Source organism: Pimephales promelas, chromosome 18 (assembly GCF_988280905.1).
Source record: "Pimephales promelas chromosome 18, fPimPro1.hap1.1, whole genome shotgun sequence".
Classification (NCBI taxonomy): Eukaryota; Metazoa; Chordata; class Actinopteri; order Cypriniformes; family Leuciscidae; genus Pimephales; species Pimephales promelas.
In genome coordinates this window covers 27231017-27244967 of record NC_142786.1, presented here as the reverse complement: position 1 = coordinate 27244967, position 13951 = coordinate 27231017, and the positions used below count along the sequence as shown (strand labels likewise).

Below are 13951 nucleotides of genomic sequence, written 5' to 3'. Positions count from 1 at the left end.
TGGTGTTTTTATACAAAAAAATATAGGGTTTTTTATATTTTTAAATTCAATTCTTAAAACAGCTGAAAAAAGCTGAATTATTTGAAATAGGCTACATAGCCAAAAGCTGAATTATTTGAAATAGGCTACATAGCCAACTGCTTAACTCCCTTTAAGTAGCCTAACCAAGAAATAAAGTTTATTAACCGTGCAAAAATCCACTTTGCGCATCCTGAACGCACTGTCATCTGAACGAAACACAACCTCCTCAGCTCAGATCAGCTGACTGGAAGTGTGATGCGTTCTGAAGGGTTTTCAACACAGCGACTCAATTAACTGTCCATACAATGCTTTATTAAAACAATTTACAGTTTTATCAGATTGTTTTGTTGTATACTAAGGGACTACATAATCGGTAAGTATCGCCGAAAATGATTTCAATTTCATAGTCGTGACTGACAGTCAGCCGTAAACCCTGCTCATACAATATTTAACGTTACAGACTTAAAAATAGAAGCGTCTAAGTCACTCACGTATACGTATATATCGTTACCATCTTAATGTACACATTTAAGATGAAAAAAAGATGAATAGCTCTTAAATAGCTGTTCGAGCAGGACACATTTAGCCTATCTGATGGAGCCATGCATTGTGTTATTGCGGAATGACTCGTGACATGGTCATTTTTATGAGCGGTGTATTTTATTTTTACAGTTATTTTGTGTCTCAGGTACCAGTATGCTGTCGTCATGTGCTAGTAATAGTTTCCTTGTTAAAAAAAAGGGGACATGAATTGGACATCAAGTCAAAATGTTCATCATGCGATGAGCTCGTAATCACGACTACAGAAGTGGGAAGTAGGAAATATCAGAAAGCACGTGAATGTTGCACATGTTTTTTTATGAGCCTTTCCGTTATCATTTAAGAAGTAACGATGACAGAGTTTTGGCTGATCTCTGCTCCTGGAGAGAAGACCTGCCAGCAGACATGGGACACGATGAACATGGCCACAACCCAGACCAACAACCTGTCCACTAACCACAAGTTCAACATGCCTGAACTGAAGGTTGATTACTCCCTATTTTCTATTTCAATTAAAACTCGTTTATTAACGTCTCTCTCCTCTATCTAATGATATTTGGGGTTTCTCAACAGGTGGGAACTCTGGATGTCCTTGTAGGGCTCTCAGATGATCTGGCCAAGTTGGACTCATTCGTTGAAAGGTTTCATGTCTACATTCGTCTTATTACAAGAGCTTGTTTTTTGTGTCTAAATTGATTATTTTTCTTTAAAATTTTGTTCAGTATCACACCGCTTTGGTACAAACTCATAATTCCTTTCACATTTACTTCATGCATTTTCTAGCTTTGCTCACATAGTTCTTTAAATTTAGTTGTGTTATTTACATTGTGGTTTTTTTATTTATTCTTTTAATTTTCCAGTGTAGTGAAGAAAGTGGCCCAGTACATGGCTGATGTGTTAGAAGACAGTCGAGATAAAGTTCAGGAGAATCTTTTGGCCAATGGAGGCAAGTGAACGCAACCCTCAATACACACTAACCACAATATTGATGGTAAACTAGGCTACTACTACCAACATCACATACAGATATTTAATTGGTAGTAATGTGAAACTAACATTTATATAAAATCTTGTTTAAAAAATTTTGTAATCATAATCTAGTCAGTTGTATTTGAAAGTCATTGTACATATATAAAACTTATTTTATATGATTATAAATATTTCCATACAGTTGATCTGGTAACATATGTTACACGGTTCCAGTGGGATATGGCAAAGTATCCCATCAAACAGTCTCTTAAGAACATCTCAGACATTATGTCCAAGGTGAGGCATGTTAAAATCTTTTATCATTTTTTATAATGTACAAAGAGATTGATCTTTCAATAAACATCATGTTGTGGTTCTCTGTTCATAGCAACTGACTCAGATTGACAATGATCTTAAAGCCAGAGCTTCGGCTTATAATAGCTTAAAGGGGAACCTACAGAGTCTGGAGAGGAAGAATGTGTAAGTAGGAGGACTTTTACATACTCAATTTACATTCTGTGAGACATTATTCCACAGACTGTAAAAAAAAAAAAAAAAACAGATGACGTGTCTCCACTTCCTTCCACCGTAGAAGAATGAAGCCAAAATATCCCAGAAACGGTTTTCGCCTTTTATGCCATTTGGAGCCTGAGTCTGCGATGGTGATTCTGGGGTGGAGCCACACAATATCACTGTCCCGCCCACAATCCCACTCCTGCAGACTTAATTGCAATCACAGCTGTCAATCATGACATTACATCCTGTTTTTTATAGGGTCAAATAGCTAACGAAAAACTAGTCTCGCGTAGCCAGACCTCACGTTCCGTGGGCTTGACGTCTGAGGCTGAGACTAACAAAAAACAAACACTTGAACATACGTCAGTGTGATAAGAACTATCTTGACAGAAACCATATTCGGAAGAAAAAAATATGACTGCAGCCAGCCACTAGGAGGACAAAAGAAATGTTTTGGCTTCACTTTTCAGGATGTGTGCGGCACGCTTGCATTAATCATTTTTAAGATTGAAAGACTGAGGGAACTTAATCTGGACTGAAAGAAAGACTGAAGGACACTGGTGTATTGTTGTATTATGCTATGACTATGACGATAATTGTTAATGTTTTTCTTTTCTTCAACCATTTAATAAAAAAAAAAAATAATTTTAAGCGACGTCAAATAATAACATGTCTTGTCCAATAGGGGGAGTCTTTTGACCAGGAGTTTGGCTGATATAGTCAAGAAGGATGATTTTATACTAGACTCTGAATACCTTACTACTCTACTTGTAGTTGTTCCAAAGTAAGTCAAGCTTAAGTATTTGTGCTCCTTTGTAAAGACTTGTTTAAATGTTTCTTCATTGCATTAAAGGGATAGTTTATCCACCTGAAATCTGAAAAATCAGTAATTTAGTCACCTTTATGACATTCCAAACCTGTGGGACTTTCTTTTTCTGCAGTAAATAAGAGAATATATTTGAATTTTTTTGAAGGGGATAGTTCACAAAAAATACTATTTTCTCATTATTTACTCACTATCAAGTTGTTCAAAACCTGTAGGAGTTTATTTCCTCTGTTGAACTAAAAAGAAGATATTTTGAAGAATGTCTGTAACCAGACAGTTGACGGTAGCCATTGACTTCTATGGTATTTTTGTTTTTATACCATGGAAGTCAATGAGGCCCAACAACTGTTTGGTTACCAACATTCTTTAACATATACTCTTTTGTGTTCAGCAGACAAAATAAATGCATGTGGGTTTGGAACAACTTGTGGGTGAGTAAATGATGACAACATTTTCATTTTTGGGTGAACTATCCCTTTAAGAAAAGAGTTTTGGTTCCCATTGACTTCCATAGTGTGGACGCTGGACGTAAATGCTATGGAAGTCAATGGGAACTGAACATTTTTAAAATGATCTTCCACAGAATAAATAAAGTAATCGAGGTTGGGAACGACATAAGGGGGAATAAATGATGACAGAATTTTCATTTTTGGGTGAATCTTCCCTTAAACTCAGAATGTGCAAAATTTTGTTCATCATCTTTTATCACTGCAAAACATATTTAAAAAATCTGTTTTAAACCATTTTATGGCCCAAAAAGGACAAATTATCCTGACTGGCAGAAGGCATATGAAACTCTTTCTGAAATGGTTGTTCCAAGATCTACAAAGTGAGTAAAATCAAAGTCCCTTCATTTCAAGTCATTTCACTTGACGGCCATCTTTGAAACACCTCTTGGGCAGCTATAGACCTTACTCAGTGCAGTGCCATGACTTACCGTGTTATCATGGTATCCTCTGTAAAAAGCCGTTAGACCGCTTATAATTTTACACAGCTAATGTCTGGAGTTTTTGTCAACTCAAATATTTTCGAAAGATATTTTTGCAGTGTTTCGTCAGCAGAACAATCCAAAAAAGCCTCGCTTTCATTCCCGTTAAAAATCAAAGATGGCTCTGCTGTGAATAATGTCTATTTCAGTCATTCAAGTACAGCTCCTATCTCTTTGAATGGGGAAACATCAAATTCTCCAAACCTGTTCACTGAGATTGGCTTTTTTATTTAGAAGGTGGGACTTATTCCGCCATATTGCTTGTTGCACTTTCTCCCATTCATACACTCTAACAAATGCTGGGTCGTTTTAACCCAATTTTGGGTCAAATATGGACAAACCCGAAATGTTGGGTTAAAAATGTAATGTAAAAATTTAACCCAACGGCTGGGTTAGTCCATATTTGACCCAAAGTTGGGTTAAAACAACCCAGCATTTTTTAGAGTGTAGGGGTCCCAAGTCAATTGTCTTTGTATGTCTTAAGTTTTTGGTCAAATGCACATTCTATTGGCTAAGGATAGAATTATGTACTTTCTGTAACCTATATTTATTACTTGTCTAAAGCCTCACACACCATTAGTCCTTTATGTGCACAATTAATTGCATCTGAAGTTGTCAACAATAAATCACAATGTAGACCAAAATGTGGCTTCATAGAGCTCTTGTAATGAGATTACTGCTTTTAATGTTCATCCTTCATATGTGTTTTATATGTCCTTATCAGTTTATTGTTGCCTCCCGTTGAATCAAGGAAAGTGCTCATCTGTGATAGATCCTAAATCAGAGTTTTCATCTTCTGTTAGGCTTTTATTTGAAGACCACGACAGTGGGTTGTTTAGCGTCACACTCTTCAGGAAGGCTATTGATGACTTTAAACAAAAGGCACGAGAAAACAAGTGAGTGTCTGATCTCTCTGAATATTGCTGAATATTAATTGCTGTTAAGATTCTTAAATGTTTTTGAAAGAAGTTTCTTATGCTCACCAAGGCTGCATTTAGTTGGTCAAAAATAAAACAAAATTATTACATTTTTAAAAAACGTGTTTTTTTTTGTATTTTAATATATTTTTAAAATGTAATTTATTTCTTCAATGGCAAAGCTGAATTTTTAGCATCATTACTCAAGTCTTTCAGTCACATGACCCTTCAGAAATCATTCTAATGTGCTGATTTGCTGCACAGGAAACATTTCTTTTTATTATCAATGTTGAAAACAGTTGTGCTGCTTAATATGTTTTTGGTGCATACATTTTTCTGGATACTTTGATGAATAGGACATTCAAAAGAGCAGGATTTATTTGAAATAAATATCTTTTGTTACATTATAGTTGTCCTTACTGTTACTTTTGATCAAATTAATGCGTCTTTGCTGAATAAAAGTATGAAATTCTATAAAACATTTTTTTACTGACTTTTGAACAGTTGTGTCTACTTATAATCAAAATTATATGTATTAAAATACCAAATATTGCTTTTGAACTTTAAGTTCTTTCAGTTCTGTTGTCAGTTTTGTCATATTTCAAGAATCAATGTAAATATATACCCAGATTATATATTGAAATACTATAAGACTGCTATCAGTGCTTGTTGGTTTTTGATGCCCATTGAATCAGAGGGAAACTGACCTGTTTCTACTGAATTTGTTTCAGGTTCGTGGTGCGTGACTTTCAGTACAATGAAGAGGAGATGAAAGCAGACAAAGAGGAGCTGACTCGCCTCTCCACTGACAAGAAAAAGCAGTTTGTATGCGTGCAGCTGTCTACATTCTATTCACTATTGAACATTATAAAATCGTTCACAATAATGTTGATGAGGAACCTCAAAATCACAGCCAGTCTGAGAGGACCAGAGCTTTGATTACTCTTCATTTGAAGTAACAGGAAAACCAAAAGATAAATAATGTCAATCTTCTTCTGCACCTCAGGGTCCTTTGGTACGTTGGCTTAAAGTAAACTTCAGTGAGGCTTTCATCACATGGATACACATCAAGGCACTTCGGGTTTTTACAGAGTCTGTCTTGAGGTACAATGTGGGGTATAAAACTGTTTCTTATGGAGATAGATATATGATATTGCCAGATATATGACCTCCATGTTGGTATTAAACAGGTATGGGCTGCCAGTCAATTTCCAGGCCATGTTGCTGCAGCCCGGCAAGAAGAATGTAAAGAAACTCCGAGAAGTTCTGCAGGACCTTTACAAACACTTGGACAGCAGTGCTTCTGTTATTGATGTGAGTTACACTACCGTCAAACGTTTGGAATAATTACGAAATAGAGTCTCTCATTCTCACTAAGGCTGCATTTATTTGATAAAAATACAGTCAGAACTGTAATATTATGTAATATTATGACAGTTTAACATATCATTTTCATTTACACAAACAATTTCATTCATTCCTGTGATGGCAAAGCTGAATTTTCTGCATCATTACTCCAGTCTTCATACACTACCATTAAAAAATGATTTGGTGATCAAAAAATGATTTTTTTTATTCTTAAGTAATACTTTTATTTAGCAAGGATTATGCACTAATAATAATTTAAAAAATAAGAACCAAATCAGCATTAGAACGAGTTCTGAAGGACTGGATTTATGTACATACTTTGTCATCACAAGAATAAATTACATTTCAAAATATATTCAAATAAAAACAGTTCTTTTAAATTTTAATATCTCACAATATTACTGTTTTACTGCATTATATGATCAAATAAATACAGCTCTGGTGAGCATAAGAGACTTAAAAACATTTTTAAATATTGTAGTTATTGCAAACTTTTGAACGCTAGTGTACTTTCTATGATCCAAAGACCTAAATGAATATATCTCTAAATCACAGCTGATTTGTTTTCTTTTTTTGTTGGGGTATAGGCATCTATGGACATCCCGGGTTTGAATCTCAGCCAGCAAGAGTATTATCCTTACGTTTACTACAAGATCGACTGCAACCTCTTTGACTACAAATAGAATTCAAATAGATTGTTAAATTCTACTTCACAAAGACGGACTCTAATAATTTATTAAACACTTATTGTTTATTCTATCATTACCTTTTTAACCTCTCTGCTCGTACCTTCCTCTCACTGGCTCGTTCCTTTTTCATTCCTGCCTGCAGATCACTATTTTGAATAAGCAGTCACAGAGTTTTACTATCTGTGTTATTGGTTTAATGTGTTTACAAATGAAGGATTTTCAGGGGTTTTAAAATCTGGCCTTAGATGGCATGTGTGGTCCAACATTGAACACTCCTCATTTACTGAGCCTGTAATGGTCGTGTACTCTGTTTTTTTCTGTCGGTGCTTACTCTGTGCCATTTGCAGGTAATGCAGTAATTATGTTGTCGAGAGCCACTATGTTTGTTTTTGTCTGTGTTTGTGCTTCTACTGTGAGATTAATGTATTTATATTTTTGTTGTAAAAGGTGAAATACATGCTGAATGTTAAGACCAATCAAAGTCAATAAAATGATAGCACATCAATATGCCTTTTTATGGTCAGAGGAGAATTCAAATGACTATATGCACTGTTACTCTTATTATATATCCACATATCACACACACACTATTTGGTTTTGATTTTTTAATGGGGATATTCCATAGATATAATGATTTTGATACTGTACAAATATGCTATCCCCTAACCCGAGCCATAAAAAGACCACTAAATATGATTTATAAGCTGTTTTCCTCATGGGAAGCCAAAAATGTCCTCGCAAGGACAACGATTTCAGATATTGCAATCTTTGTGGCAATGGGTTTTAAAGAAATGTTTAAAACGTTTTAAAGAATTTGATATAAAGAACATTAAAAGAGTGTACTCAAGTAAATACTTTATTACTAACAAGTTGCATAGAAGGGTCAATCAGTTAATATTTCGCTGGTTCTCTCTTGTTTTTGCAATATTTTCATCGTATGACAGCCTAGCCAAAAATGTTTCACAATTTGGCGTGTTTCATTGAGTTATCACACAACTAAAACAATTGACTAGTCTATCACTATACGCAAATTGCTTACAAAATCTTTAAAACATTTTTAATAATTTGAATAAATAGTGGAGAAGTAAATTTTTCTGGGCCGAACATATACTTTTGGCCACTATTGTTTAGTAGTCAGTTTTCGTACAACTTTCGCCACACTCTCACAATAAACTGTACCCGGCCATCGATGACGTAGGAGATGACTGATCTCAAGTTAACTACAACAACACGAGGGCACAGCTGCGCGTGGGACCACAGCACACACCGCGCGCTCTCCTATCTGCATCATCATTATTAGCGCATGCATCGCTCCATCTTATCTCAAATTCTCAATGGGCTGCGGTGGGAGTCGATCAGACGCTATTGAACCCCGATATCATGAGAGCTGGACCAGAGAAACCGAATCGACGTGGCTTACCAACACTGATGCTGAAATCCCCAACGGAGTGACTTATAAGAACCGCGTCGTTCGTGGAGAATGTAGCCAGCTTATTAAAGGCAATGCAAAACTATCAGGTAGCCTATAATACTGTTTTGTTGTCGTTGGTGAAAAGTATTATAGCCTGTATTTATAAATGCATGAGCATATTCTGATTTAACTGCAAAACTCTATAGCTTTAAGATCTTCAGCATGCTCTGAAATCAAATCAAAGTTTGTTTGGCTTATTGTTCTCTTTTGAAATATGATAACCCAGTATGTTATCAGGCAAAATCAAAGCTTCCAGAAGTTTTTTTGTGAAATATGATTTCCACAGGTAGAGGTACAGAGGCCAGGTCTTGTGGAGACAGAGGCAGACAGATGGTTAATACAGGAACTCAATGTGGGAGGCAGGTTTTGACTTCCAGCACCTGCACAAACCATCAAAAGACATCTTGTGGCCTTGAGGTTTGAGCTCACTGCTTCAAAAAGCTAGCAGTTATTAATGAAACATTATGGTCTGGTCTCGGATGTATAATTCATCAAACTTTAGGTTTGCCAATGCAGCCTACAGACAGCTGTGTCAATGTTTGAGTAACACTAAGTCTTGTTTCCCAATCGATATGGTGACAGCTCGTTTGTGTTTATACTGCAGATAAGTGACTCAAACCCGACAACACACAAGGAGGGGACTTCTCATTTTGAGGGGGTTTCATCTGATGCTGCATCTCACCCAGGGGAGCCAATGTGGAAAAAATCATCTTCGCCTGATGCGGAGGATACGCTCTGAAACCCAGAGGAGTTCAGCCCATGAGGATTATAGGCTGTATAAGAAATCATAAGCTGTCAAGAGAAATCAAGCTTCACAAGACATGACATCTCATTAACGCTCGCTTATAGAAATCTTACACTTTACTGAAGTTTTGTTGCTAAAATGGGTTAAGGTGCATCTGATCATTAGCATGCCAAATATAGATTTTAATCTTCTGGCACCCTGATGTCTCAGGAGTTACTGAGCAAAGCAGCATATGTTCATATTATTGCATGAATTATTGCTCACAATGCACTGTGCAAATTTAATGCTAATGAAACTGATTTTAAAGAACAGGCTAGGCTACTAAATGCTTTATTGTCATGCTAATCTTAAATAATTGTTAAAAATAACAGTTAATATTATTTTTGGGTTATTCTGTTTGTGTAAATATGCATTTACTGGAAATTTGACAGTATTCATTTATTTATTTTATATTTACTAGTGATTCGGTATCATAGTAGTTTTATTTTAGAAATAAAGTTGCTTTCTTTGGAGGATAACAACAAAATCGATAGACCACAGGCATTTTATACAACCAGCTATAAGTGCTGTAAAATAACCACTAGATGGAGCAGCTTATCTTAGACTGTTGCTGTGTTTTGGACATTAATAAAGTATATATAATAAAGCGTTTTAAAAAATGTGAGGCACTGTCTGTACATGGTTGTTGACAAATCTTAATGCTGCATTACCAAACTGATGATAAACTGTTTGATAAGGAAGGAAGCTGAAATAATCAGGGAGTTGTTTAAAAGTTGTTAACTTTATAGCCTACCTGAACTATGTCAAGTACAACGAGCACTGTTGTTACATCTACCCCATTAATGGGCTGAGTTGTAATGGTTTTGTGCATGAACAGGTGAATTTAATTACCATATTAAATTCAAAATAATCAATATAACATCCATTATCACCTTCATTTCACTTTAAACAGTTGAAGTTCAACAGGTAACATATAACAGGTTAACAAATATAGGAATGCATGAAACATAATATAATACTTGGAAACATCTAACACACCCCAACTCTCCATAAAGACTACAGAATTCTGCTGCATGAAATTTGAAGTAATGCTATTCTGTAATGCCCTTGTCAAAACAAAGAAATAAAACATTTGTAGCAGATTTTGTGGAATTTGTTGCTCCAGTAGAATTACGTTTGGAAGTGCTGCAACCACACTTTTCATGGTTAGACATTATGTCTAGTTTTTTTGTCAAATTAAAGGAGAACCTGCTGTTTCAGTCATTTAAAACCCAACTGACTTCTCAACCAAACGGTTGAGCACATTTTGAGTCACTATATTTAATTGAGAGGAGTAGCCTACCTAACTTAACTCAAACTGATTAAGCCATCTCTAGCACCTGGTTGATGCAAAAAAAAAAAAAAAAATCCACTAGATTTCACAGTGTAAACCAACAGCACTTGTCACAACACTTCTTCTAAAATGGATGTCAGAAACAAATAAATCACCCCAGCCATGTGAATTGGTTTTGGTGAAATTTTAAGCAATATTTCCCCGCAATTTTTACTTTCTTTCCCCCTAACATTTTTACATTTTATTATATGACGTGAAAAATTTTATATTTAAGATGAAGCAATCTTCTCTAATATTATTGTCAATGACATGACTGACTCTGAGACCATGCGGAAAAGTCATATGAGCGCCTCTCAGAGTCGAACAGCAGCAGCAGCAGCGCGAGCTCAGAAGTAGCGACACAGGCTTCAGAGGTGGACGCGCGCGGTCCTTCTAGATGACAGACCTAACGTAAACATACCTTTTTCTGTCTCTTTATCATCTCAACACACAGTCATTTCGTCTCCCTGGAAGCCTGGAGAAGAAGAATGACCGACGAAGGAATGTTAATCTCACCGTCGGCTCTCCAGGATCCCGGAGATGGAGCGAAAACTGAAGACATCGGTATGGATTGTACGGACGGGGAAGATGAATTGTGTTTGGAGGAGATTTTAACACTGTACAGTCAACCGATCAATGAGGAGCAAGCCTGGGCCGTGTGTTATCAGTGCTGCAGGTGGTTAACTCAAAAACAGAGACGGAAAGAGAAAGGTGTGAGTCCACCTGGACGGATTGCGGGTCCTGGAGATGTGAGGATCCGGAAGGACGGGACTGTTAAATTATATCAACAGAGCAGTCCAGGTAAATCATAATGTTTACATGAGAAGTCAAAATAAACGCGCAGTGAATGGCGCAGCATGAAGCCAACTGAACAGCAATAGCACGATGCGTTATTATTTACAATGGCATTGCTTTGACACAGCTAAATATAAGCGATAAAATGATTAATGGGGGCCATTTTAATTTTTTTAGACAGATTTAGGGATGTACCTAGGCTAACACCTCAATTCTAACTGTACACCGATTATTTTACCATGACTTTAAATATAGGCCGATATTTGCATATATATGCTTTGATTTTATTATATAATTTGACTTGATTTATTATCTCATTCATTGCAATACAGGCCATTTACTCTTTAATACCGGTTATATCTTCTCGACCATCGAGCCATTGTAAACAATGGGGCCATGTGATGGATTCATCCATAGGCACCTTTAGGCATGTGGCAACAAAAGGGACCTGATCTTTGGCCTAGTGCTCCTGTGATATGCATACTTATATTGATTCAACATTTAGGTGTATTTATGTATTGTTTAGGATGCACAATTATAACATTTAATAGCCTATGTTAAATGTAGCTTGGCTGATTTTATACTCCCACTCATATTTAGCACATGGAATGTTCGAGGATTAACCAGAATATATTTCAAATCAATACATTTGAGGAAAAATATAGTAAAGTGCTTTGAATAATAACTGTTTTCTATTAACCAAAAATTTATTAAAATTTGAGAGAGGGAGGGATTTCTGTGGCAGAAGTTGTATAATTAAATTCTCAGCCATTATCTAATTTGGGTTCTTTCGCCTGAGGCTTTTGGATTTGGCTTCGGCTTCCATCTCTGTTCCTCCTTTGGGAGTTAATCTGACTGCTGTTCATAAGTATAATTATTGGGATGAATGTCTCAATCCTTCCATCTCCCTAACAAGGATTTAGATGTGGGGTTCAGCAGTTATTTGAGTGTTTTTGATGTTTTAAATGAGACGTGTCTCCTGCTTGTTCTCATTGAAATAGAATACTAGCCTGTGACTGATCTGCATTTAACAACGTATAGTCCATGACCGTGTATATACAACATTTTTTTATAGTTGTCAAGAACAAACATAAGTCCTCTGCCTTATAGAAGTGAGTATAGTGCCAAATGACAAGCAAGTAACTAGATGACGGTCCTTACCAGGCAGGAAAATCAATGCTTATGTAACATGACGGTCTGCTGAATTCTGCTCTCCTGGGGAAGTTTGCTGTCCTGGCAAATGTGGGTATGTTCAAATAACGCTGACTGACCAATGAAATCAGACTGTGAACCTGCCAGTTTCAGTCATGATATCTCCCCAATGAATAGATCTGTCTCTCAAATTGAATAAAACGAAAAGGAAAAAGTTGTCTTCAAGCTCCAGACAATGCTTCATTGATGTTTATGTCTCCTTTTCTCTGCTTGCTAAAGCTATATAGTGATTCATAGTTGTTACAGCCCTTGAAACAGCATGTATCCCAACTAGAAAAATGAAATATGGAAGTGTAGATCTGTAGCTCCCGAGAAGCCTATAACTCAAAGATATAGGTTAATCTGAGATAGATAAAGCTTTCACTCTCTGTCCTTACAAGGTGTTGGGATTGCATCAAATGCATCAGAATATTGTGAGGAATTGTCACAGATGTTGTTGTTAGTATTGTCTACTAGAAAATATTAATATACAAACATAACCATATGTAGTAATATACTTTTAAATGAACTGCACTACTCAACTCCTGAAAAATAAATGAATATATTTATGAATATAAGTAAATAGTCATTTAATAAATAGCTGGATGGGTTTACACCTTTGCCCTTTTGTCCCAATTTGAGTTTGTTACTGTCCTCCTGAGTCAAACACCCCTATGAACTGATTTCCACGTTATCATTTTCAGTGATTCTCCTTTCATCTTTATAGAAAGATAATATTACAGTACTCGTCTGTTTCTTACAACAATGGATATGGCATCCAATTGCACTAAGTACAAAAGAACCTCTTGAAAAATGCCTTCTCCCTGTCAGGATGGTGTATGTTAGACGCTATTTGGGTTTAAATTCAGACTTTCAGTTATATTTGATTTTCAGTTGTTGAAAGTGTCCGTTGCAATGACACTGGGTTCATTCATTAGTGGCAGCAGTGAACTCTGGGTCTCGGCCAATACCAGAGGAGGCTCTTTCTTTTAAACGCTGTAACATTACACCTACAGTGCCACTAAAGGAAGGGCTAAAACAGACATTATGATTCTAAGCCTTTTGTTGTGTATCTCAGGCTCAACTAAATTGCATCTCTGTCTGACTTCTATAGATTTGTGTTAAATATTTAATATGAAGGTTGTCTGAGGTGAACCCCTGGGTCCCTTCTCTGTAATATAGAAATGGGGGAGGGGGCTTTTCATGGTCAATTTCACTTCTAAATGTATTCATGGCTGCAACCCATACACCACTTCTCTAGAAAGATGCTTGCCTTAGTGAGCATCATTATTGTTATACAGCATCTTTATTATTATTATAACGTAACTGTAAGTATTAAACTATCTCGTCCTGCATCATTTGTGCTTTGGAAATGAATCAAAATGGTCTACTTTTTTTCATTTTTGGCTGGTGTATGAAAAACGAGCAACAAAACCCATAGACCCGCATTGATTGAAGGACCCGAATCATATTATATTTAGGGCTCTGCAAAAATTAATTGCGATTAATCGCATCCAAAATAAAAGTCTGTGTTTACATAATA

The 13951-nt window shown here is 36.1% G+C and overlaps 3 protein-coding genes across 12 annotated transcripts in view; all 3 read left to right on the top strand.

Moving 5' to 3' along the window:
* Positions 1-253: 253 nt before the first annotated feature.
* On the top strand, positions 254-7339 carry atp6v1c1b (ATPase H+ transporting V1 subunit C1b). Its single transcript, XM_039681182.2, has 13 exons — positions 254-394; positions 906-1045; positions 1135-1202; positions 1422-1507; positions 1733-1827; positions 1919-2010; positions 2732-2830; positions 3633-3701; positions 4664-4756; positions 5509-5602; positions 5784-5881; positions 5968-6091; positions 6733-7339. Exons 2-13 carry the CDS (start codon positions 914-916, stop codon positions 6826-6828), a joined length of 1146 nt encoding a protein of 381 aa, XP_039537116.2. The 5' UTR covers positions 254-394; positions 906-913; the 3' UTR covers positions 6829-7339.
* Positions 7340-8031: 692 nt separating this feature from the next.
* LOC120485205 (uncharacterized) lies at positions 8032-10186 on the top strand. Its single transcript, XM_039680819.2, has 3 exons — positions 8032-8352; positions 8592-8722; positions 8910-10186. Exons 1-3 carry the CDS (start codon positions 8169-8171, stop codon positions 9042-9044), a joined length of 450 nt encoding a protein of 149 aa, XP_039536753.1. The 5' UTR covers positions 8032-8168; the 3' UTR covers positions 9045-10186.
* A 555-nt stretch (positions 10187-10741) lies between these two features.
* The window catches only part of spire1a (spire-type actin nucleation factor 1a), a 40885-nt gene continuing 37675 nt past the window's right edge, over positions 10742-13951 (top strand). For 5 of the 10 annotated variants that reach the window (XM_089123291.1, XM_039680817.2, XM_039680816.2 and 2 more), the window contains exon 1: positions 10743-11223. In XM_089123291.1, the coding sequence (XP_088979417.1) occupies positions 10911-11223 (313 nt within the window). In that variant the 5' untranslated portion in view covers positions 10743-10910. Of the gene's footprint in view, positions 11224-13951 lie in introns of all 10 variants that reach the window. The other 5 variants (XM_039680812.2, XM_039680813.2, XM_039680811.2 and 2 more) reach the window with 2 other exon arrangements.